General features: G+C 40.6%; 2 protein-coding genes across 2 annotated transcripts; both read right to left on the bottom strand.

Moving 5' to 3' along the window:
• Positions 1–18,131: 18,131 nt before the first annotated feature.
• On the bottom strand, positions 18,132–18,962 carry LOC137623658 (uncharacterized). Its single transcript, XM_068354489.1, has one exon. It carries the CDS (start codon positions 18,960–18,962, stop codon positions 18,132–18,134), a length of 831 nt encoding a protein of 276 aa, XP_068210590.1.
• Positions 18,963–20,986: 2,024 nt separating this feature from the next.
• LOC137623656 (uncharacterized) lies at positions 20,987–22,889 on the bottom strand. The gene is made up of 2 exons (XM_068354487.1): positions 22,510–22,889; positions 20,987–22,244 (listed from the first exon to the last, which is right to left on the bottom strand). Exons 1-2 carry the CDS (start codon positions 22,887–22,889, stop codon positions 20,987–20,989), a joined length of 1,638 nt encoding a protein of 545 aa, XP_068210588.1.
• Positions 22,890–23,959: the final 1,070 nt, after the last annotated feature.

Genomic DNA, 23,959 nt, shown 5'->3' with positions numbered 1-23,959 from the left:
TGCCCATCACCATGAATTCAGTTTTGTTCTCATTTAATTTTAGTTGTTTAAATGTCATCCATTCTCTAACACTATCAAGGATTCGGTTTAGAGTTTCAGTAGTTGTCAAAAATTGACATTTATTCCCCTTGAATAAAAGTATTCTTAGTTTTAAGAGTGTTCGTTTTCTAATGTATTTCCCAGTTTCTATGAATACATGTTTGAATGTGATTATTTTCCTCCAGAGAAGTAGTTTTATCATATTAACTATATCAATGAGTTTGTATGAATTAGTATAATAATATTTAAAGTAATAAGCTAACTTTCTTGCAAATTTTATCCATCTAGATCAGATAAAATGACGTAACATCCCATTGTTGTCAAACTTCTTCCTGTGGAGATTATATATGTTGTTTGATTATTGTAAGGGCACATGCCAGTAATTTAAACTTGCCTTCTGGACGAAACCCTTTTTTTTGTGTATGTTGGGTTACGATTAGAGCACTTGATGTTTATCTTTAAATTGATGTTATGTTACGTAACCCTGTAATTTTGTAGATCTGACAAATGTGCTATGCAATATACTCCTCCTGAGTTTTCTTCCAGGGTTCAAAGGTGAATCTAGGCCTCTTTGAGCAGTTAACTCCAAAAGGCAAGTAATTAGAAGATATTCTCCCGAATCCGACCGCCATCATCACCTCGTGAACCATCGCATCATTGCAGCAATGTTCTTATAAGAATACTCTGTAACCCCGTTTGATATTTGTTTAATTTTTATCAAGTAACGTAAATTTTGTTCATTTGTGGTAATGTTAATGTTCGCTCTTTAACGTAACTCTGATGATTTTTGTTTGTGTACTTTAAATATTAAATATATGTCAAACTTTTTAATTGAGTCTTTGTGAACCCGTGTGGTATCACCCCCAAAAGAATTAGTGCAAGAAATATAGTTTTGAATCAAAGGTAAAGTAAACGGCAGATGTATCCAAAATAAGTGTGTTTCTCAGTTATGTAACTTGGCCTCGAGCGAAGTTGGTGCACGAGGGTTTACAGGTAAAAAACGGATTTTGAGCGAAGCGAAAAATCTATTTTTGGGTGAGATGGCCATGTCGTCCTGATGGAAGTTCCTATTGGGTAGCTTCCTAGGGTATATTACAACTACGCCGATATTCCCAGAGAATTTACCTTAAGGTACCAGAATTCTAACTCCTGGAGCGAATATCCCTCGTGAAAGGGATATCGCGACATATCAGAGGACGTATTCTTGACACGCCACATGGCAATCTGCACCCCGAACAGAGATTACGTATCGCAGGGGTCAATTGGCAAGAAACGAAATCGGGAAAGAAAAAGGGGGAGCCGCTCCCAAGGCTCCCTATCTCCCGTTTCGTAAGCGTGCCTGGCGCCAATCCTGGCGCCATCTGTATTCCTTGTAGCGTACACGAGGTGCTACAGATACTGTATAAAGGGAGGGGTCCTACAGCCCTTTCTTAGAAAGGGAAGGGCGGGTCCATCAGGACGATATGGCCATCTCACCCAAAAATAGATTTTTCGCTTCGCTCAAAATCCGTTTTTTGGGCTCAAGCCATGTCGTCTTGATGGAAGTATACCAGAGCATTACTGTATCTGTGGATTCTCAGAACGTGCCGTACTCCCCGGAGGTAATTTTTCCCGGTCGACTAGACCTAGAGACCTAAGATGTTACCGTTATACATCTTTTCAACTAACTATAAACCATGTTAGAGCTTCCTGCCCCCTACAGGGAAGAGTCCTACTAGACTCTGGAAAAGTCTCGAAGAGTACATATACCTATGTATGAATACCAGGCAAGCTAATATAGTGGTCTCACCCTATATTAAGTAAAGCATAGTTTGTAAAGAACCACTGCGTCAATATGAAATATCTACCAGTTCTCCGCACAATACTTGTATTGGACAAAGGTTTATATCCGCATAGGAGGAAACTAGTAAAACCGCCATCGTCCCCTTATGGGACGGAGTCCTCCCGTTAAGGGAAAGCATAAACCAATGCAACATAGCTTGCATAAAGGAACAATTCTATCAGAATTATCCCAGATAAGGTACATAGAATGAATGCTCAATTATACCAATAAATTGACACAGGTGAAGGAGACGCAAGGTTCTCAAGAACAAGTTCATTGACAGACAATAAACAGACAGGTTAACCACAATTTTATATATATATATATATATATATATATATATATATATATATATATATATATATATATATATAGAAGAGGATAACCCAAAACTTTAAGCATAAGTATGATAGTAAACAGAAATTTTTTATCTGAAAGAAAAAACATTAAATGCCACTTTTAAGATACCGAGGTATCAAAGTCATAAAAGTCTGTATTACAAATCAATGATATTAGCGTTAGAAACGCTCGGCACACATGTCTGCACTTATGCTAGGTTCACCTTTGGAAATGGAACAGTCTACATGGGCAACTCAGTGCCCTCACTTAGTTTGTAGTACAATATGTAACTACACACTCACCCTGGAATTAATCGTCCCAATTAAAACCACTGTTCCTCGCAGAGTTAAACAGTAGGGTTAACGACGCGACCCACTGCTACCACAGATCTCTTTAGTTCCTCTACTTGCTTCGCATAGTGGCGAAAGAACACTCTGGAAGACTTCCAGCCAGTGTATGAACGGAGATGTTCAAAATCCATACAATTAAAGAAATTTAAGGATGAGGCAACTTTCCTCGGATCGTGACCTGCGGGTGTACTGTCAGGATCCGCTCTGCGAATAAAATATGTGATTTTCGCTCTGAGTTGATTCAGAGATAAATTTGAGCCTGATGTTTCTCCCCTGAATAGTTGACCACCCTTAAAGTCTGAAGTTCTATGAAGATAGACCTTTAGGCATTCTACTGGACATAGAGATGCATCTTCTTTCAGAGGGCAGATTCTCCAGGGACCCCACCTGTTGGTGGGTAACTCATTCTTGGCGAGAAACGTAGGATCCGGAAACAGGTTCAGTTCTCCCCCATCCAGGAACTGAACACGACCTGCCTCTCTCGAGAGGGCTACAATCTCACTAACCCTGGCCCCGGACGCGAGTGCAAATAGGAAAATAACTTTTTGTGTCAAATCCTTTAACGCACACTCTTCATTGCTCAACAGAGAAACGAAATGAAGAACTTTGTCTAAAGACCATGAAATGGCCTTTGGAGGTGCTGAAGGTCTGAGCCTAGCGCAGGCTTTCGGAACTTTATTAAAGATCTCGTTACCTAGGTCGACCTGGAAGGCATATAGAATGGGTCTTGTCAAAGCAGACTTACACGCTGAAATCGTGTTAGCTGCCAATCCTTGACCATGGAGGTGGATGAAGAAAGATAAGCAGAAGTCTGTCGAGATCTCCTGCGGATTCTTCGCCTTGACAAAGGCCACCCATTTTCTCCAAGATGACTCATATTGCCTTCTAGTAGATTTGCACTTATATTCCTCTAAGAAGTCTATGCTGGCTTTAGAAATCCCGAAACGCTTTCTCACCACTAGGGAGAGAAAATCATGAGCTGCAGGGTCCGGGTTTTCTGTAATGAAGTGCAGACAGTCGACTTCTGGACTCGCTGGGTCAGAACTGGATCTGGTAGCGGTACAAACCTCAGCTGTAGTTCCAATGCCAGGGGGAACCACACGCTGTTCGGCCACTTGTGGGCCACTATTGCCGCTACCCCCTTGAAGGATCTCAGTTTGTTGAGGACCCTCAACAGAAGGTTGTGAAGAGGGAACAGATAAATCCTGGACCATCTGTTCCAGTCGAGGGACATCGCGTCCACTGCTTCCGCTAAGGGGTCCTCGTACGGGGACACGTACAGGGGCAACTTCTTGTTGTCTTTCGTCGCAAAGAGGTCTATCTGCAGTTCTGGGACTTGATTCAGAATGAAGGAGAATGATCCTGCGTCTAAGGACCATTCCGACTCTATCGGTGTGAACCTGGATAGAGCGTCCGCTGTCACATTGCGGACTCCTTGAAGGTGAACTGCCGACAGGTACCACTTCTTCTTTTCCGCCAATCGGAAGATGGCCAACATCACCAGGTTGAGAGGTGGTGACCTCGATCCTTGTCGATTCAAGCATCTCACAACTACCTCGCTGTCCATCACCAACCATATGTGGATCGAGTGACGCGGGGAAACTTTCTTTAAGGTAAGGAGCACTGCCATAGCTTCTAGAAAGTTTCTGTGAAAGGTCTTGAATAGCTTGGACCAAGTCCCCTGGACATTTTTCCGATGAGAGTGACCTCCCCATCCCTCCTTTGAGGCGTCTGAGTGAATCGTCACCGACGGGGGAGGTGGCTGAAGAAGAACCGACTTCTTTAGATGTCTGGCTTGGGACCAAGGCCTGAGAAGAGTACGTAGCCGAAGCGGAACTGGTCTTCTCAGATCTCTTCGCGCGTTTGATGCATAACTTCTCCAAACTCCGGTTGCATCCTTTAGCTGTGCTCTTAGCACTGGGTCTGTCACCGAAGCAAACTGGAGAGAGCCCAATACCCTCTCCTGTTCGCGTCTTAATATCCTTTCGGAATCTAGAAGTCTCTTGACAGAACCCGCTATCTCCTTCCTTTTCTTCGCCGGGATGGAGAAACGGTGTGACAAAAGGTCCCAGTGGATTCCCAGCCACTGGAACTTTTGAGATGGAGAAAGTCGAGACTTTTTTCTGTTGATCTTGAAACCTAGGTACTCTAGGAACTGGATCACTTGACTGGAAGCTTGCAAGCATTCTGTCTCGGATGCTGCCCACACCAACCAGTCGTCCAGGTAGGCTACTACCTGAATTCCCTTTAGGCGTAATTGTTTGAGAGCTACGCTCGCAAGCTTCGTAAAAATCCTTGGGGCTATGTTTAGCCCGAATGGCATGGCTCTGAAGGCGTATAGTCTTCGTTGTAGCCTGAACCCTAGGTAGGGGAGAGTCGACGGTTGATTGGAATGTGCCAATAGGCGTCTGACAAGTCTATAGAGACGGAATATGCCCTCTTGGGTAGTAAGGTCCTTATGTGTTGCAGTGTTAGCATCTTGAATTTGCAATTCACTATGAACTTGTTGAGTGGCGACAAGTCCAGAATGACTCTGAGTTTTTCCGAGTCTTTCTTGGGAACACAAAACAGCCTCCCTTGGAATTTGATGAACTTCACCTTTCGGATCACATTTTTCTCCAACAATTCTTGAACGTACTCCTCCAGAACAGGGGTGGAGTGTTGGAAAAACCGAAGGCACGGGGGTGGAGTGCTGTACCAGCTCCAGCCCAGTCCATTCTTGAGTAGGCTGTGGGCCAAGGGATCGAAGGTCCACCGATCCCGAAATTTCAGAAGTCTCCCTCCTACTGGTATCATCCCACTTGGACTGCCGTCCTGAGGTCTTGCCTCCCTGACCACGACCACCCCTGAATCCCCTTCCCCTTGAGGGGCGCCTAGACGAGCCTCTGGCTGCTCCTCTAGGCTTTGCTCGAAAGGAAGTAGACTGCCCTTCGAACGATGGGGTGAATGCCGTGGACTGTGTCGACACGGCCTGGGGTACCCACTGAAAAGTGGTCGGGGTTTGTGCCACGATCTGGGGCACTGGAGGCAATGGCAATTGCAGTTGCTGTTGCTGTCTAAAAGGCTTGGCTGGCCGAGACGGTAGCCTAGTCCTCATAGTCTTCCTCTTTGGTTGAGGACCCTCATCCGGGGAAGACTTTCTTTTGATAGCCAGGCCCCACTTCTGGAGAAGGTTTCTATTCTCCAGGGCGGCCTTATCAACTACTTCTTTGACCAGATCGGTAGGGAAAAGGTCTTTGCCCCAAATGTTGGAGGAGATTAATTTCCTTGGCTCGTGCCTCACCGTAGCCGAGGTGAACACGAACTCCCTACAAGCTCTCCTCGCCTTGACGAAGCCATAAAGGTCCTTCGTCACTGTGGCCAGATGAGTCTTGGCCACCACCATGAACATTTCATGGACCTTGGGGTCACTTGCCATCGTCTCAAGAGTAGTCTGAAGAGACATTGAGGCAGCCAGTCTTTCTTTTGTCTCGAACTCTCTCTGTAAGAGAAAGTCAGACAGCTTAGGGAGGTCCTCGCCGAACTGACGTCCGGCGATATCAGCCTCCAACTTCCCAACTGAGAACGTAAGATGGACGTCCTTCCAGTCTTTGTGGTCCATAGGCAGGGCCAGCGACAAGGGTTTACACTCCTCCAGGGAGGGGCAAGGCTTGCCGGCCTCGACTGCTTTTAGTACAGCCGCAAACCCTTTCTGTAAAAAGGGGAAGGTTCTAGCAGGAGAGGACACAAAAGGAAGGGAACTTCTTGCTCAATGCAGCTACCTTTGAGTTAGAGAAGCCCCTCTCTTTCAACGAGGATGAAAGCAGAGCTTGAGCCTTAGTATGGTCCATCACTATGACCTCCTTCGGCTCTGTCTCCTCCTTTGAAGCTGGTTCCTTCCTCAGCCGGACATAACAGTCCGGATATGATGCCTTGCTGGGCCAGAATTCCACTTCCTCTAGGGGAACTGAGCCCAACTTATCCGAGATGACGATCTTTCCAGTCGTCATCGGCATGTGCTCAGCATACCTCCATGGTTTAGCATCTAAGCACAAGGGAAGGTCTTTCACATTGAGCCTTTTCTGGGGCCCATGTGATTCTGCAAGGCTCTGCATCCGCAGTTCCATTGCAGCCGCCTTCTCCTGATTCTCCTTCTGCATTTGTTGGATCATTCCAACTATGGAGGAGAGGGCCTGTCCCAGCTCTACTGGGAGACCGGCCGATGTTGAGGGAATAGGCTCCGGGATCTGAACCGGAGTAGCCGACACCTCGTCTACCTCTTCCTCTACAACGTCTGGGGCTTGAACTTCACCCTTGGCTTCTGCCAGGAGGTCTTCCTCCAGACGCTCGTCCACGTCAGACATCCTGTCATCTAACTGGATGTCTTGCATAGCGACCGTGACTTCAGCATCCACCTGGATCTGAACTTGGGGGATCTCCTCTTGAGGCTGGGGAATCACTGCATCAGCTGATGCCTTAGGGAAAAGCTACGCCCTCATCTTCTCACTTGGAAGATAAGGTCCAGAGGTGTTCTTCTGGAAGCCCCTTACCCAGGTACGAAGCTTCTCCCTTGCTATATCCCTTGATTCCGCCATCCCAGGGGAATCAAAGGCCTCAGTAATTAGGTTAGTGCACACAGTACATACCTGAGGGTCCCAATACCGGAGATCACCCTTGGAGACAGCGCATGCTGCGTGTCTCCTACCAAACTCATGTCCGCAGAGGCTCTTGCTGCGGACGTTGCAGAAGACACTTCCGCACTTCGGAGGGTCCTTCTGTAAAGAGAAGAAATTTCCATGAGTATCAAGTGAACTATGTATCACTGGATATGCATAGTATAGCATAACAATTCAGAAAGGAAAGACACACACTTGTGTTTCCCTCACAACCCATTATTGCAGCCTTCCAGATAATAAAATCGAATGGTTAATCTCTTCTAGAATAACCAATGCAAAGTTTCCAGAGGAAACAGGTGGAGCTCACACCTAAGCAATGATTTTAAAATCCTGGATAATAGACAGGAAAGAACTCACTTTCCTATCTGTAGGGCAACAGCAAAGGGCTGTGCAAGAAAACACAAAAGTGTTAGAACACACAGTGCTGTACCAAAACCCATACTATAGTTTTCTTCTCACAGTATATGTTATACTGAAGAATACTGGTACAGTATAGGAGGTTATTTGCCGGCCGGCACACACCATAACTAGCTTTAAAGTATACTACTTAACAGCTATAAGGCGGCAGAACGCTGGTTCAAATGCATGTGCCGGCCGGCAGTAACTGCCGGCCGGCAACAGCCAATGTCGGTCGGCAATGACTGCTGACCGACCACTACACAAGGTAGTACCCGGCTGCCGGCCACACTCTTGGCGACTGGCAGACAAGGACTGACATTAGCCAGCCGGCAAAGGTACAGGACCGATGCCAGCCGGCAGCAAAAGAACCAGAGGACTACAACCGCCCGACTGCCAGCCTCATAGGCCGGCAGCCGGGTCGGGTACAGCACTAGAAGAAAAACAGAATGGATGCCGGGATAAGAGTGTACACTACCTCCAAGCCCAGCAATCCGAAAGAGTGCATATAAGGAAGGGGAGAATCTAGTTCAGGCTTCCTGACCAATGCCGTCTGACTCTGCAGGCAGGCATGGATGAGGGACCAAGGGAGGTCCGGGCAGCACTCAAAACAGAAGACCCTTGCCGGCCGGCAGCTCTGGTGGCCGGCAAGGGACTGAGTCAATTCCACATCCTAACCTATTCTAGGTACAGATGTAGAATGACGTACAGTACTGTAATGGCTAGGCCATTACGGAGATAGAGGGGGAAGGGACAAAAGAGGGTCCTACCAACCTTGCTTTAGTGACGGATCACCCGCAGCCAAGAAACTCATCTTAGCCTAAGGGAGATCCAAGGGGGAGGCCAGCAATACTTGCCAGCTCCCAGAGCACCAAAGCAAGGAAGGTGTTGCTACTCCCAGGGAAAGAAACTTATCCTCCCCCGAGAACAGCAACAAGGACTAGTCTGGTAGATCACAAAAGAAGGAATCATCTCGTACAGAAACCTTCGGTAGTGACCTAAGGAGGCTAAGCCTCCTATGTCTGTGTCAGGCCAGCGAGGGAGACTCTACCCCAAGCCAGACAAACACAGACTCAGACTAAAAAACTCTGTTGTTCTGTCCCTCTTTGAACCAGACTTACTGGAACAGGAAGGTACAGTAACACCCCAGTATAGTTTTATCGAAAATTAATTCAGATAAACCACTTAGGGATAAGCCCAAGGCTTAAACAGAGGGAAAGGGATTGCATACCTTCTCCGAAGAAAAGAAAGCAACCGGGGAGTATGAGAAAGTATACTAAGGCTCCATAAGCAACTTAGCCTAGGCACCAAGAGAATCGATTACCTAAATCACCGAAACTCACTCGTATACTATCTTGGAAATATTCAACATAATCTTAAATGTATAAAACATAGCCTAAAGCTTCAATAAAATTTTAATACACTCGGAAAAACCAAAATCATGCATGAAGTACTAGGACCAAACGACTAGGCTACATGGCCTAGCGTAGGCCAGAATTGGCGAATACTTCACCAAAATAATACTAAAGCACGAAAGGAAATCCTATGTAACGCTAAATAGCTAAAATTTATTAAAGCAAAACAACCGGGAATGTCGCTCTGACTAACTAAACTTATACCTAGCGAGCGACAGCGTCCATGACGCCTCCGGTAGGCTACGGCTCTTGTAACAAAGATTAAACCTATTAATCACTTAAAAAATTACCAAGAGCCTACATTTATACATAAAAGACATGGTACTCAACTTATCAGAGGCCGACGAAGTTGGAGAAGCCATGAAAAGTAGAATAAATCCAAGATTTGCGAGAAACACAGGAAAAAACACCGAGATGTTAAGCTACGCAAAAAGGAATACAGATGGCGCCAGGATTGGCGCCAGGCACGCTTACGAAACGAGAGATAGGGAGCCTTGGGAGCGGCTCCCCCTTTTTCTTTCCCGATTTCCTTTCTTGCCAATTGACCCCTGCAATACGTAATCTCTGTTCGGGGTGCAGATTGCCATGTGGCGTGTCAAGAATACGTCCTCTGATATGTCGCGATATCCCTTTCACGAGGGATATTCGCTCCAGGAGTTAGAATTCTGGTACCTTAGGGTAAATTCTCTGGGAATATCGCCATAGTTGTAATATACCCTAGGAAGCTACCCAATAGGAACTTCCATCAGGACGACATGGCTTAAGCCCAAAAAGGTTAATATATGTGGTTGTAAATTCCCCAGTATTTCACCACATTTTCTGGTCTTTTGAACGAACCAGATGCCATAACGATTCACAAAGAATTTTTTTTGGATGTTAAAGATAAATTGCGATAAAGTTCACGTGGTTGATGGTCGGCGTCAAAGTCATTCTAGGATAGCTGGCACGTGTCCAAAGTTATTTGGTGAGCAGGGTAAGGTATTGAATTACTTGGAGTGTTTTACCAAGTAATCTGTTTTATGGAACATTATTTGTTCGTTAATTACTCTGTGAAGAAATTTTGTTGAATTTCGTTGCCATTTTTGAGCTTAGATTTCGTGACCAGATGTATTTAAGAGCACGTGGTTAAATTGTCTAGCATTTAGTGCATGTTATATTTGAATCAGGGTTAGATAATTTGCCATATATTTTCTGATATTGTTCAAGTTTGTTATTGATTCATTAACGAGATAATGGAGTCCAAGATTAAGGTAGTTATTGAAGGGGAAATTATTTCCTTACAAGATTTGCTCGACGAGTCAGGTAGCTGCATTGGTGATACCGATACACCAAAATCGACTCTTGTAATGTATGAACGTTGTCTTACTGAGGGACTACGACGTTTAGAAGATTGTTGGTCACAGAATGTGACTATTATTTCACAGGATAGTGAATATGACAAGTTATGTAGAAGCTATAGGGCAATAACCAGTTGTGTAAGGAAAGCTATTGCTGCTACTCAGCAAACTATGAGCGAGATTGACGCTAGAGATAGAAATCAACGGCCCGTTTTGCCTCCTCTGGCTCCCGTTAATCCTCTCCCTCCCCCTAAACTCCCAGAAATTAAGATACCCGAATTTAGCGGTGGGGAAGAACAATGGCTTGCATTTTGGGATATATTCAACAGTTTGGTTCACGATCGTAGGGATATCTCCGATGTAATTAAGTTTTCTATACTCAGAGCTAGTTTAAGGGACAATGCCCTCGAAACCATAGAAGGTTTGCCTGTCACTAATGCCAATTATTCAGTAGCTATTCAGACCCTTAAGGAGAAGTATGATAATAAGGAAAACTTGAAACGTAGACTCATGTCCAAATTAACACATTTAGTCGCTCCCAGTCATTCAATAGAGGATTTGAACACTTTTAAATTGGATTATGAAAAAACTATTTTACAGATGAAAACATTGAATTTAGATGTAGAAGCCATGAACCCCATTTTCTCTAGTATAATATGCGAGAAATTATTACCTGAAACGCGTAAGGCTATAGCTGATAAACATAATAGTATGTCTCTTGATTTAAAGAAAATTTCCTCAGGTTTGAAATATGTTTGTGAATTGATGGAATTTTGTCACCAAGGTGAGAATTCTAATAAAAGAAAACGGGATCAGGGCAACTATTCTAAAGTAATTCCCTCAAATGTGCCTAACGTGCAGAGAGCACAACCAAGTAACAGTAAACCTAGTAATAGTAGTTACAATAATTGTGTGTTTTGCTCATTGAACCATGCTTCTTGCGATTGTAAGACTTTCAAAACAGTTGATAGTAGAAGGGACAGAGTTGAATGGTTAAGATTGTGTTTTGCTTGCCTCAAAGGAGGTCATTTATTCTCTGAATGTAGGAATAAGCCTAAATGTAATATATGTGATGGTCCTCATTACCCGATGATTTGTAAGAAAACAGAAAACCCTGTAAATCCTGCTTCACCAAAGTTGAGTGTAAATAGTACTAATGTTAGTAAATCAAATGTTAACTTTGGGTGTCCTAATAAGGATCCCAAAGGTGCTGTTAGTCAATCAAATGTTAACTTTGGGTGTCCTAATAAGGATTCCAAAGGTGCTGTTAGTCAATCAAATGTTAATGGGAATTCTCATAAGGATCGCAAAGGTGCTGTTAGTAAAGGCGATTCCCCCGTAGTTATGACTGCTTCTTTGGGAATTGATCATTCTCAGAATGATAAGATTTCTGTTTCGACTGCTCTTCCTACTGCTAGCGTAATTGTGTCAGGCAATGGACATCGTTCCTTTGAGAGAGCACTCTTTGATTCTGGTGCGCAAAGAACGTTTATTGCAACGGAATTAGCCCATAAGCTTAATCTATCGTCCATAGCAACGGTAGCCTTAAAGGTAAAACCATTTGGCAGTGATGCCATGGAAGTTGATTGTGATATAGTAAGAGTTGTGGTGAGACTAGGTAAAATTCGTACTGTCATTAATGCCATTTCATTCGATAGAGTTAATTCCAGAATTTATTCTCCAGGATTATGTAAGTCAGCTGCATTCTTGACGAGTAAAGGCATAAAATTAGCAGATAATGATTTAAATTCAGATGAAGTAAATGGTATAGAATTAGTCATTGGGGCTGATTATTATGGAAAATTCATTCAGAACAGTCAAATTTGCTCTGGAATACAGATATTGAATAGTTCTGGTGGTGCACTAATTTTTGGACCCCTTCCTAGTTGGTCTTATGACGACGTAGAATCTAATGAGATTACTACATCAAATGTATGTTGTTCCAGAATAGAAGTAGAGGAAATTCCTATTAATTCTTGTTGTGAAGTTAGAAGATTATGGGATTTAGAAAGTGTTGGTATTCGTCAATCTGAAACTAGTCCTGAAGAAAGAGAATCAGTTAAGTGTTTTAAGGATAAAGTTAAAAGGGTTGACAATAAATATGAAGTGTCCTTACCATTTAAAGACGAAAGTAGACCGCCTGTTAACTATAGAATAGCCATTGGTCAACTAAATTCCTTGTTACATAGATTTGAATCTGACCCATCCTTGTATGCTAAATATGATAAGATTATCAAAGATTACATTCAGTCTGGGTTTATAGAATTAATTCCTGCAGGTTCCCCTATTATCGGGCATTATTTACCCCATCATGCTGTATTGAAGGATTCCGAAACTACTCCCATTCGAATAGTTTTTAATGCTTCTTCAAAGACTAAAGGAGAACTTTCCTTATATGATTGTTTATTAACTGGTCCCTCATTATCTACTAAACTTTTCGATGCCCTGTTGAGTTTCCGTACAAACCCAGTAGCTGTGATTTCAGATATCAGTAAAGCCTTTTTAAGGATAGGCATTTCACCTGATTGTCGTGATTATTGCAGATTTCTATGGATAACTGATACATCAAATTTGAAGTCAACTGTAACTTACAGGTTTTGTGTAGTTTGTTTTGGAGCTACGTGCTCACCCTTTCTCTTGCATCATTTATCTTTACATGATAATCCTCTTGCATCATCTCTGATGAAGAATTTCTACGTAGATAATTTTAGTAAAACTTACAAGGATGTGTCAGTCTTGATGGATGAGTATCCAGTAATAAGTGAGATTCTTGAAGACGCTAATATGCCTCTACAAGAATGGGTCAGTAATGATTCAGAGTTCAACAGAACCATAGACGTTAGCAAAGAAAGAGTAAACGTTTTGGGTTTAGAGTGGTATCTAGCACAAGATGAGATGTCACTAAAGGAAGTAAATTGTGAGCATAAAGGACCTTTAACGAAACGAAAGGTTTTATCAGTAGTAGCTCGGATGTTTGATTCTCTAGGATTATTGTCACCAATACAGGTGAGAGGTAAATATTTTCTAAAATGTTTGTGGAGTAACTACGGGTGGGATGACCCTTTGCCGGAATCATTATGTTCAAGGTTTGAAGAAATTTGTAAGTGTTTTAGAAATGTAGAAAGTTTAAGGTTTCCTAGGTTTGTTGTACATCCTGAATGTTCCCACTTACATGTATTTTGTGATGCCTCTAACAAGGCATATGGAGCTGCTGCCTATGTGACTGATTCCAAGAGAAGTGTAAGCAATTTACTGGTCAGTAAGTGTAAAGTGGCACCAAACCCCAAACAGACTATTCCGCGTTTGGAATTGACAGCCTTGTCCTTGGGTGCGAAACTTGCTGGAAGATTAATGCAGAATGAGGATTTAAGATTGAGTTCTTGCACTCTCTGGAGTGATTCCATGGTTTCTATTTGTTGGGTGAAGAACAATAGTAGTAAAATTTCCTATATACGAAACAGAGTCACTGAAATTAATGAGTTAAAGTTTCCCCTACGGTATACAGCTTCTAAGGATAATCCAGCTGATATTCTATCCAGAGGTAGTAATAGTAAAGATTTATCGCAAAATTCCTTGTGGTGGAATGGTCCAAAATGGCTTTTAACTGGTGATTACCCCCAATCTTTAGCTACAGAAACTGCGCATGTTAATGGAATTCTTTCAGAACCTAAGTTTGTACAACCTCCACCCCCATTAATTGACATCCCACGTTACAGTAATTTAAGTAAGCTTAAACGTATCATGAGGTCAATTTTGCTCTTTCTTAGTAAGTGCAGTAAAGGTTCTAAGTTTGTTGTTAACGAAATGAAGGCACTTGTCCTCTTTGAACAGAGGCAACATTTTTCTACTACCAGAATGTACCTCTGTGATAAGAATTCACATGGAGTGTCCATGGATATCAAGAATTTGTGTAATCAGTTAAACTTATTTGCTGATGAGGAAGACCTAATAAGGTCTCAGGGTCACATGAAAAACGCTTCCATGTCCTATGATACTCAGTGCCCAATGTTATTGCCTTCCAGAAGTTATTTAACAGTATTGATAGTTGAACATTTGCATAGACATAATCACCATTGTGGTGTCAATTCTGTTCTGGTATTGTTGAGAGAAACCTTTTGGGTACCTAAAGCACGTCAAGTAATCAAATCGATTCTGTCAAAGTGTGTTTTGTGTCAGAAGTTAACTAAGAAAGGGTTGTGTTTGCCTCCTCCCCCACCATTACCCATAGAACGAGTGAGATATGATAGACCGTTCCAATCAATAGGGGTTGATTATACTGGTGCTATTAATATTTTTGATCATGAGACTGGTTTTGAGGAGAAGGTCTTTGTGTGTCTATTTACCTGTACTACGAGCAGGGCAGTTCATTTTGAATTGACTCATTCCATGACTGCTTCAGATTTCCTACTGGCTTTTCGACGTTTTGTAGCATATCATTCTCTGCCGAGTCTGATTATATCTGACAATGGTCGGAATTTTGTTGGATTTAATAATTTCCTGAAAGAAATTATGAAGGAATCAAAGGTAAGGTCATACCTTGAAGGAAATGGTGTTAATTGGAAGTTCATTACACTGCGAGCCCCCTGGTCTGGAGGCTTTTATGAACGTCTTGTTGGTGTTCTAAAAGGATGTTTGTCCAAGGCTTTATATCACAAACGTGTATCCTTTGAAGAGCTGAGAACTCTACTTGTTGAGTTTCAAGCTGTGATAAATTCTCGACCACTGACTTACCTTTCCTCTGATAGAGATTGTGAGGCTTTGACTCCCTCCATGTTACTTTATGGGAGAAATGTTTGTATTTCACCTCTTAACAATTTAGCAAATGATGACCCAGATTTCACGAGTTCAAGTGATCTTAGAGCACAATATTTGAGACTATCATCAGTGCTAAGGAAATTTGAGAACTCTTGGAAAAGAGACTATTTAGTGTCCTTGAGAGAGAGACATAATAACTCTTGTAATAATCTCTCTGCAAATGTGAAAGTTGGGGACATAGTGATGGTAGACTTAGAAGATCATCTGAGTAAAGGCTATAGATCCTTCCTCTCCTTGGGTAAGATAACCCAGCTGTTTCCATCGTCTGATGGTGTGATTAGGTCTGTAGAAGTGAAAGTGAATAATAAACTATACATGAGATCAATCACGAAGATCGTACTTCTGGAGGTGCCTGAGAGGGAATTTGATAGTGTTGAAACTCAGGAGCCAGATAGTGTGCCTCCGAATGATGCGAGACCTCGGCGTGCAGCAGCAATCCGCTGTGATCAAGAGAGAAAGGATTTAATTTCTATGGATGTACTCTAAGTGTATGTTTTGATTTAGAATTTTGGGTACAGTTGCATTATTTCTAATTATGATTCTTCTTGGGGGAGAATGTCAAAAATTGACATTTATTCCCCTTGAATAAAAGTATTCTTAGTTTTAAGAGTGTTCGTTTTCTAATGTATTTCCCAGTTTCTATGAATATATGTTTAAATGTGATTATTTTCCTCCACAGAAGTAGTTTTATCATATTAACTATATCAATGAGTTTGTATGAATTAGTATAATAATATCTAAAGTAATAAGCTAACTTTCTTGCAAATTTTATCCATCTAGATCAGATAAAATGACGTAACATCCCATTGTTGTCAAACTTCTTCCTGTGGAGATTATATATGTTGTTTGATTATTGTAAGGGCACATGCCAGTAATTTAAACTTGCCTTCTGGACGAAACCCTTTTTTTTGTGTATGTTGGGTTACGATTAGAGCACTTGATGTTTATCTTTAAATTGATGTTATGTTACGTAACCCTGTAATTTTGTAGATCTGACAACTGTGCTATGCAATATACTCCTCCTGAGTTTTCTTCCAGGGTTGAAAGGTGAATCTAGGCCTCTTTGAGCAGTTAACTCCAAAAGGCAAGTAATTAGAAGATATTCTCCTGAATCCGACCGCCATCATCACCTCGTGAACCATCGCATCATTGCAGCAATGTTCTTATAAGAATACTCTGTAACCCCGTTTGATATTTGTTTAATTTTTATCAAGTAACGTAAATTTTTTTCATTTGTGGTAATGTTAATGTTCGCTCTTTAACGTAACTCTGATGATTTTTGTTTGTGTACTTTAAGTATTAAATATATGTCAAACTTTTTAATTGAGTCTTTGTGAACCCGTGTGGTATCACCCCCAAAAGAATTAGTGCAAGAAATATAGTTTTGAATCAAAGGTAAAGTAAACGGCAGATGTATCCAAAATAAGTGTGTTTCTCAGTTATGTAACTTGGCCTCGTGCGAAGTTAGTGCAAGAGGGTTTACAGGTAAAAAGGTTAATATATGTGGTTGTAAATTCCCCAGTATTTTACCACAGTAGTGTCATCTATATAATTTACGGAGAAGTAAAATTGTGTCTCATCTGCAAATAGTTTAAACTTCACGCCACGCCTTTGTAGTATTTTCGATAGACCAATAGTATAGATGCAGAATAAGACTGGGCCAAGTACACTCCCCTGGGGTACCCCTCTGTTTAACGGTTCATATGATGAATAAGAGTTTCCAATTTGTACACAGTAATTTCTACCAACTATTGGGAGGAGAGTCAGGCTCTCCATTCACAAAGAATCCAAAATAGTAAACATATAGAATCTTCAATAAATATGGAAACCTAAATTTACCCCAATTTGGATTACATATTCCCAGGTTCTTCAACAGATTTTCAAGGATTCTTTTCTGTTCCTTTCATTCAATAAATCGAGAAATTGCGTTGTGTTTAAATCATTATTTGACCAGGAAAGGTTATTCATATTTATTACTAACCTTAACTATCATTGTAAAATTTCCTATCCGGCAACCCGAAGTATAGTCTTATTTTACAAATGTCTGTTAGTAACGATATCTAACGTGCATGCATGCCCTTCAATATCACTAACATCACAAAACACTTATAAAATTTTGACTTAGCTTAATCCATGATGATAAGAATTCCTCTCGTGGGTGTGTTAATTCCTTCCCTCCCCTAAGATACTGTAGGGTAACTATGACCCTCACAGTCACGTAAGTGAGCCAGTACTAACTCGATTCTGAGTCAAATCACTCAAAGACGACTGACGATCCACGCATGCGCGACCCGCATTCACCAAAAAAAAACTTTAACAACTCGTTAACGATTGCTTAGAGTCAAACAACTATTGAATGTACTTTACTGTTCAAAAAACACTCGACAAAAAGAAATATTATGTTATGACAAACAATTTAATACAATAATTATAATTTTCTATGCATCTCACACTGCATAATGTTCATAATATTTCCCTTACAAAATAAAAGATAAATGACTGCTTACTGGTCTTTGTAAATGCACTATCGTGATTCCATCTTAAGTCACGATACACTCCCAGCAAACAGAAACAATATTTACAGTTATAATTGTCCCGCTTGAATGAGGGCTCTTCTGGCCTCAGTAGCCACCCGTGCTGTTTTCCTGCTCCGTCGGGTGCTCTTGTTATCAGTTTTCTCAGATATGACAACATCAGTCTCTTGCCATAATTCCAAAGGATATAGCTTGACAACAGGTCTCATTACTTGACCTTGTGGGGTTTTTTAAGTAACCACGCGCAAGACATCATCCGGTCCCACGTGTAATTTGACAATTTGACCGAGCTTCCAACAACTTCTCGGTCCTTCATCGTGTATCAACACAACATCTCCCATTTTGGGCCAAGATTCGTGTCTGATTCCCACCCGATGAGTTTCTCGGAGAGAAGTTAAATATTCTTTCTCCCACCTTTTCCACAGGTCATCACATTTTTTTTGTGATGTACAAAAATCGCTTTCCAACATCCTTATTTTCTACATATAGAGGGTCATTAGTTGCATCTTTCCAATCTATGACTTCCCTAGGGAAAGATCTCAATTTACATCCTAAAATCAAATGATTGGGCGTCAGAATATCCAACTGATCTAGATCTCCTGGAGTATAACTTAGGGGTATGTCATTAATAATTGCTTCAAGTTCAGTCACAATACAGGAAAGTTCACTAAAGCCGAGAAAGGCCTGACCTATTACCTTCTTTAGACATGTTTTCAGAAGACCAATCAATCTTTCCCATATAGCTCCAAACCAAGGTGCTCTGGCTGGTATGAACTTCCATTTACATTTGATAGCATTCAGGTGTTCTTGCACTAAGGGACTTTCTGCCATGTTTTTCAAATAAACTGAAGTCGATACAAAGGTAGTAGCATTGTCACTTAGCATTAAAGAAGGAAATCCCCGACGGCTACAAAACTTTCGGAACACCATAAGAAACGAATCGCAGGACAGATCTTTTACTAATTCGATATGGATTCCTCTAGTAACTGGACAAGTAAACAACACAATATAGGCTTTTTTAGGATTTTGATGTTTCTCCTTGGTTAATAATGCTCCTGTATAATCTACCCCCGTAACACTAAAGGGTTGTTTTCTCTGCACCCGAAATTCTGGCAATGGTGGAGCAATATTTACACGGTAGGGTCTCCCTTGTGTTTTCTTACAGATTACACAATGATGAATTACACTTTTGGATAATTGGCGAAGCTGTGGGACCCAGTATTCCTGTCTCACACTTGCCACGGTTGCATTTACTCCCATGTGAGTTTGTAAACAGTGATGCTCCCTTACTATCAATTTTGTGAGAAAACAACTTTTCGGCAGTAAGATTGGGAATTTTATTTCCTCCGCCTGTGCGACATGTTCCAATCTTCCTTTGCATCTTATAATACCTTCTTCCAAGAAGAGATTCAATTGTACTAATGTCAATTTTCAAACTTTACCCCTTTTTTCCAAAGCTTTATATTCTTCCGGAAAGTATTCCTTTTGTAAGAGGATAATAATTTTATTTTTAGCTTGTTGAAGTTCTTCCAGCGTTAAACTTCCAATTTTTCTGCAGCCAGTTGATTTGCAATTGTGAATAAATCGCCTTATCCAAGGTATAGTTTTACAAAATTTATCCACTCTACTAAATCTTTCCCAGTTCAGCAGATGGGTTTTTTCACTGTTCCCTACAAGATGGACTTGAATAACTTCATCCTGTGCTTGTGCTTCTTTCACCCATGTCCTATCAATAGGATTGGTGTGGTTTTCTGATTCTAACCAGGGAGGTCCCTCCTACCAAAAGGAGTTATTTCTTACTTCTTCTGTCCTTTTTCCTCTAGTAATCCAGTCACTAGGGTTTTCTGAAGATGGGACGTAAGAAAAGATGATCCCGCAGTTATAGATTTAGTTTCCAATACTTTATTTTTCACAAATACTGGCAAATTATTCTTTGTCACTAACCATCCCAGGGAAACTTTACTATCAGACCAAATTATTATTTTCTCAAATTTATTTTCTTCAAAAGTTTCAATTATAAATTCACACAATCTTGCACCTAACAACAAAGCCATTAATTCTAATTTAGGTACAGTCAACTCTTTAATGGGTGCTACTCTACCCTTTGCCATAATCAGAGACGAAGTTTTACCACTTGCTCAATAGGCCACACAATCATAAGCTGTTATGCTTGCATCACATTAAATGTGGAGATAATCCACTTCCTCCAGATTAGTGCCTCTGGAGAAGGAAATACTGAGACTTTTCTCTGAGTCTTTGGACAACTCATTCCACTGCTCTAATAAAGGAACTAAAAGTAGATCATCCCATTTCAACTGCTGTTTCCATAAATCCTGTAAGAATATTCTAGCTTGTATCGTAATAGGGATAAGCATTCCTAAAGGATCATAAATTTGGGCAATTGTACTTAGAATTTCACGTTTTGTTTGACCGGTCTTAAGATGATTAGGTGTTATTGTTTGTTCATCATTAGAGATGTTCCAATTTAGGCCTAAGACTTTATAGGTTTGTTCCTCTTCTGATTCTATGATAGGCATACGCGACAGTATTCAAAAGATCACTATTACTAGTCCATTCCTTTAAATACAAGTGCGCCTGGGCAAATATTTTGTTTGCGCCAAAAAATAAGTTTATCAATTCATCTTCACTGTTGGAGGTAAATTGAAGGTTCTCCACGTATAATTCCTTCTTCATCATATCCACCATCTTAGTACAGCTCGTATCTTTTCTAACAGCTACCAGATGTGATTTAATAGTGGCATTCAACAGAAACGGAGAACACGTAGCACCAAACAATACCACCCTAAACCTATATATGATTAACTCGCTATTTAGATCCGTTGGGTCTTTCAACCATAAAAACCGTGTGTAATTGCGGTCTTCTTCTCTCAATTACACCATAAGAAACGCTTTTTCTATATCACTAATACAGGCGTAGTTGTTAGTCCTGAACTGCAATAAGACTTTGAGCAAATCTGTCGTAGTATGTGGTCCAGTCCACAGACAGTCGTTAAGGCTCAATCCATTTTTACCTTGTCTCCAGGAACTATTCTGATTGGAGTGGTGGCACTATCTTTCTGTACACTATGATGTGCTAGATAATGACAATTTTCAACCAAATTGTTTTTATCTACCCTTTCAATGAACCCCCTATCCTCCTGATCCTTCAGGATTTTTTGATAGTGGTTCAGGTAGGCTTCATCTTTCTGAAATCTTGCACATTGTTGTTTAACCCGGCCCAATGCCATGCCAAAATTGGATGGAAGCCTTGGCTTATTAGACTTTCATGGTAAGGCCACAACATATTGTTTCTCCATTTCAGAATATACAATGGTACTTTCAAAGTCTTCTAGAACCTTTCGATCATGTTCTTCCAATTCATTGCATTCAATACCTACTTTATCTAAATTCCACAAAATATCCAAATCATTCCTTATATCACTATAAAATTTATGAGTAGCTTCAATTACTTCCTCGTTAGTTGCTAGCTTTAACACAGTTAGCTGGGTTTCCTGCACTGGAGGAGCATTACAGGACCCTGTCACAACATATCCAAATATGGTAGGTAACAATATCAATTTCCCAGTTTTTCTGAATCCGGGGTGTAATATGTTATAGACATTATCAACACCTACCAACATATCAAAGGGTGCTTGCTTGTCCACAGGCAGATCGAAATCTTTGTCCGCTAGACAAATTTTGGTTTTACACAACGTTTTCAAATTTCGTTTAACGTTGAATTTCTTAGTATGCTCTGGTAACTCATCTACCACAATACAATCCATAATAATCAATCTACCCTTATAAGGTATGGAAATACTAACTGTCTCATACTCGTTCACAGGTTTACTTGTCAAATAACCCCTCAAGGCAATTTTTTCCATGCCTTTAGTTCTATACTGTACGTCCTTAAGTGCTGACCTTCTGATAAAGGTTCGTTCCGCACAAGTGTCCAATAATCCACGAAGGCATACCAAGTGTCTTCCTTTACCCTTTAACACAATTGTGGCTGCTGGTAAAATTGACCTCTGTTTGGATTTCTGACCCTGATCACTTACGGAAAGTGTTCCAACTTGCACACCATTATTATTAGGTTTACTTGCTGATTTGGTTGTTGATTTACTTGGTTCGCTGGTTTGTTGTTTATCACATAATACACGATGATGTTTTAATCTGCATCCGTTTCCACAAATTTGCTTTTCACAATCTACACTATATTGTTTATTTGATGCACACACAAAACACAATCGTAAAAACCCGAGACGACTCAGTTTCTTATCCCTACTGGCATAAGTTTTACACTGTGTCCACCAGTGTTCGCCTTCACACAACGCACATTTTCTTGTTTGTTGAGAACTAAATTTATTCACATTTCCTTTATTCTTAGGTCTAACAGATTGTGATTGATTCACTGTGAACATAGATATTGTTGATAGAGTTCCAGGTTTATTTACATCTGTTGAGACGAAAGATCTTAGATTGTGAATTTCTTCTTCTAGATATTTCTTAAATGTGTCAAATACAAGCCAATCATCTCCACATCTGCGTTTTACAGTTTCACTAACACTCTTAGGCAACTTACCATGAAACAAAATAGTGTAGAGCTCATTCAACTCTTAGGTTTTCACTCTCTAATGATCTGATCGAGCATTCAAAATTTGCTCTGAATGATTGCAATGATTCTGAATCAGGAGATGGAGACTCCATTTCTAGTAATCTTCTTACTAGAACTCGTTTGATCTCATCCTTTTTCCCATAAGTGACTTAGAGAAGAGATATAGCTTATGAATAATTCGCAGCTTCCAACTTAAATCCTGAAATCAATTTTAGAGCATCTCCTGTGAGCAAACTTTGCAGATATGAGAATTTCTGAATTAGTTCTAAATCCCCTCGCTGGTGAACCGACACATTGTACAATTCCCAAAAGGAATTCCACTCCAACACATCTTCAGTAAAATGTGGGAGATCCAATTTCGGCAATCTAACATTAGTCTTAGGTGTGGTCGGAGGATTTCCAGGAGAACCGCTTCCTGATATCGCTGTGATGGCATTGATCAACTTATACCAATGTTCCCCAATTACTACTTCATACTCTGCTTGCTCTTCCACCTCTTTCATTCGATCTTCTTCAGTGGTTAAGGCTAATATCTTTTCATTCAGGTCGTGCACAGTCTTCATTTGTTTCATAATTAAATCTTTAATTGAAGACAATGTATTGACATTACCTGCAGCAATAGTAGAGTCTATCTTATTTATCCATTTGGTGATTACACCCTTTTAACCACCTCGTGACCTCACCAAAGCTTCTCTATCCGACATTTTTCCAATGATAATTATCAAACCAGCTAAAACCAATATACATTTTCAAATTTTCCGCAATTTCAACAAACAACTGTTTATGTAGAATATACAATTTCAACAATTTTTCATATATAACCACCCCATTAAATGCAATCAATTAACACACTTCAAGAGAAATTCAGTTCAAAACTTATCACCATAATTATATACAACTTATAACTAATGCAATGTAAGATGCGTAGTCCCTCATCCCCACCCCACTTGGTCCACTTGTGCTATTAGCATTCTCCTGAATCAGCATCACTGCTGACTCTATCATATATTCTTCTCGTTAGTGTTTCAGAGGCTTCTTGAGTTAAATGAACTCCATCATGGCCTAGATCCTTTTCAGTGAGACCATTATTAATGATATAATAACCTGATGACTTACGTAACCTTTGGTTCAACCTATTTCGATTTTTTCGATATTCATTATACTGTAGGTTACATATCTCAGGCTTGTACGGGGTTCCACAGTAACGATATAGACTATCTTCACTCCAACCACATTGGAGATATCATTTACCAGATCTATGATATTATTTCTAATATCATTTGTTGATTCTACATCTTCACTATCTATATCATTACTTCCTACAAAAAGCACAACTGCCTCTGCTTCACACCCCTTTACTTCTTCAGATGTATCATAACAAGTAGCACCACCTATTGAGTGTGTTATAAAATAAAAGGTTTCCTCCTCTTCATTTATTTCATCAAAGGTACTTTCCATTTTCTTTACCTGAGAATGTCCTAGGACCAGCACTATGCGTTTTTCTGTTTTTCATTTTCATTATCTGACATATCTACGTCTGATATTTCTATGTCTGACATTGTTAATAATTTACTAAACTGTTCACTACAGGAGAAAATAGACCAAGTAAGGGTGTATGGAGGAACTACCTAATAATTACTTA

Source organism: Palaemon carinicauda, chromosome 30 (assembly GCF_036898095.1).
Source record: "Palaemon carinicauda isolate YSFRI2023 chromosome 30, ASM3689809v2, whole genome shotgun sequence".
Lineage (NCBI taxonomy): Eukaryota > Metazoa > Arthropoda > Malacostraca > Decapoda > Palaemonidae > Palaemon > Palaemon carinicauda.
This window is presented reverse-complemented; position numbering and strand designations above follow the sequence as displayed.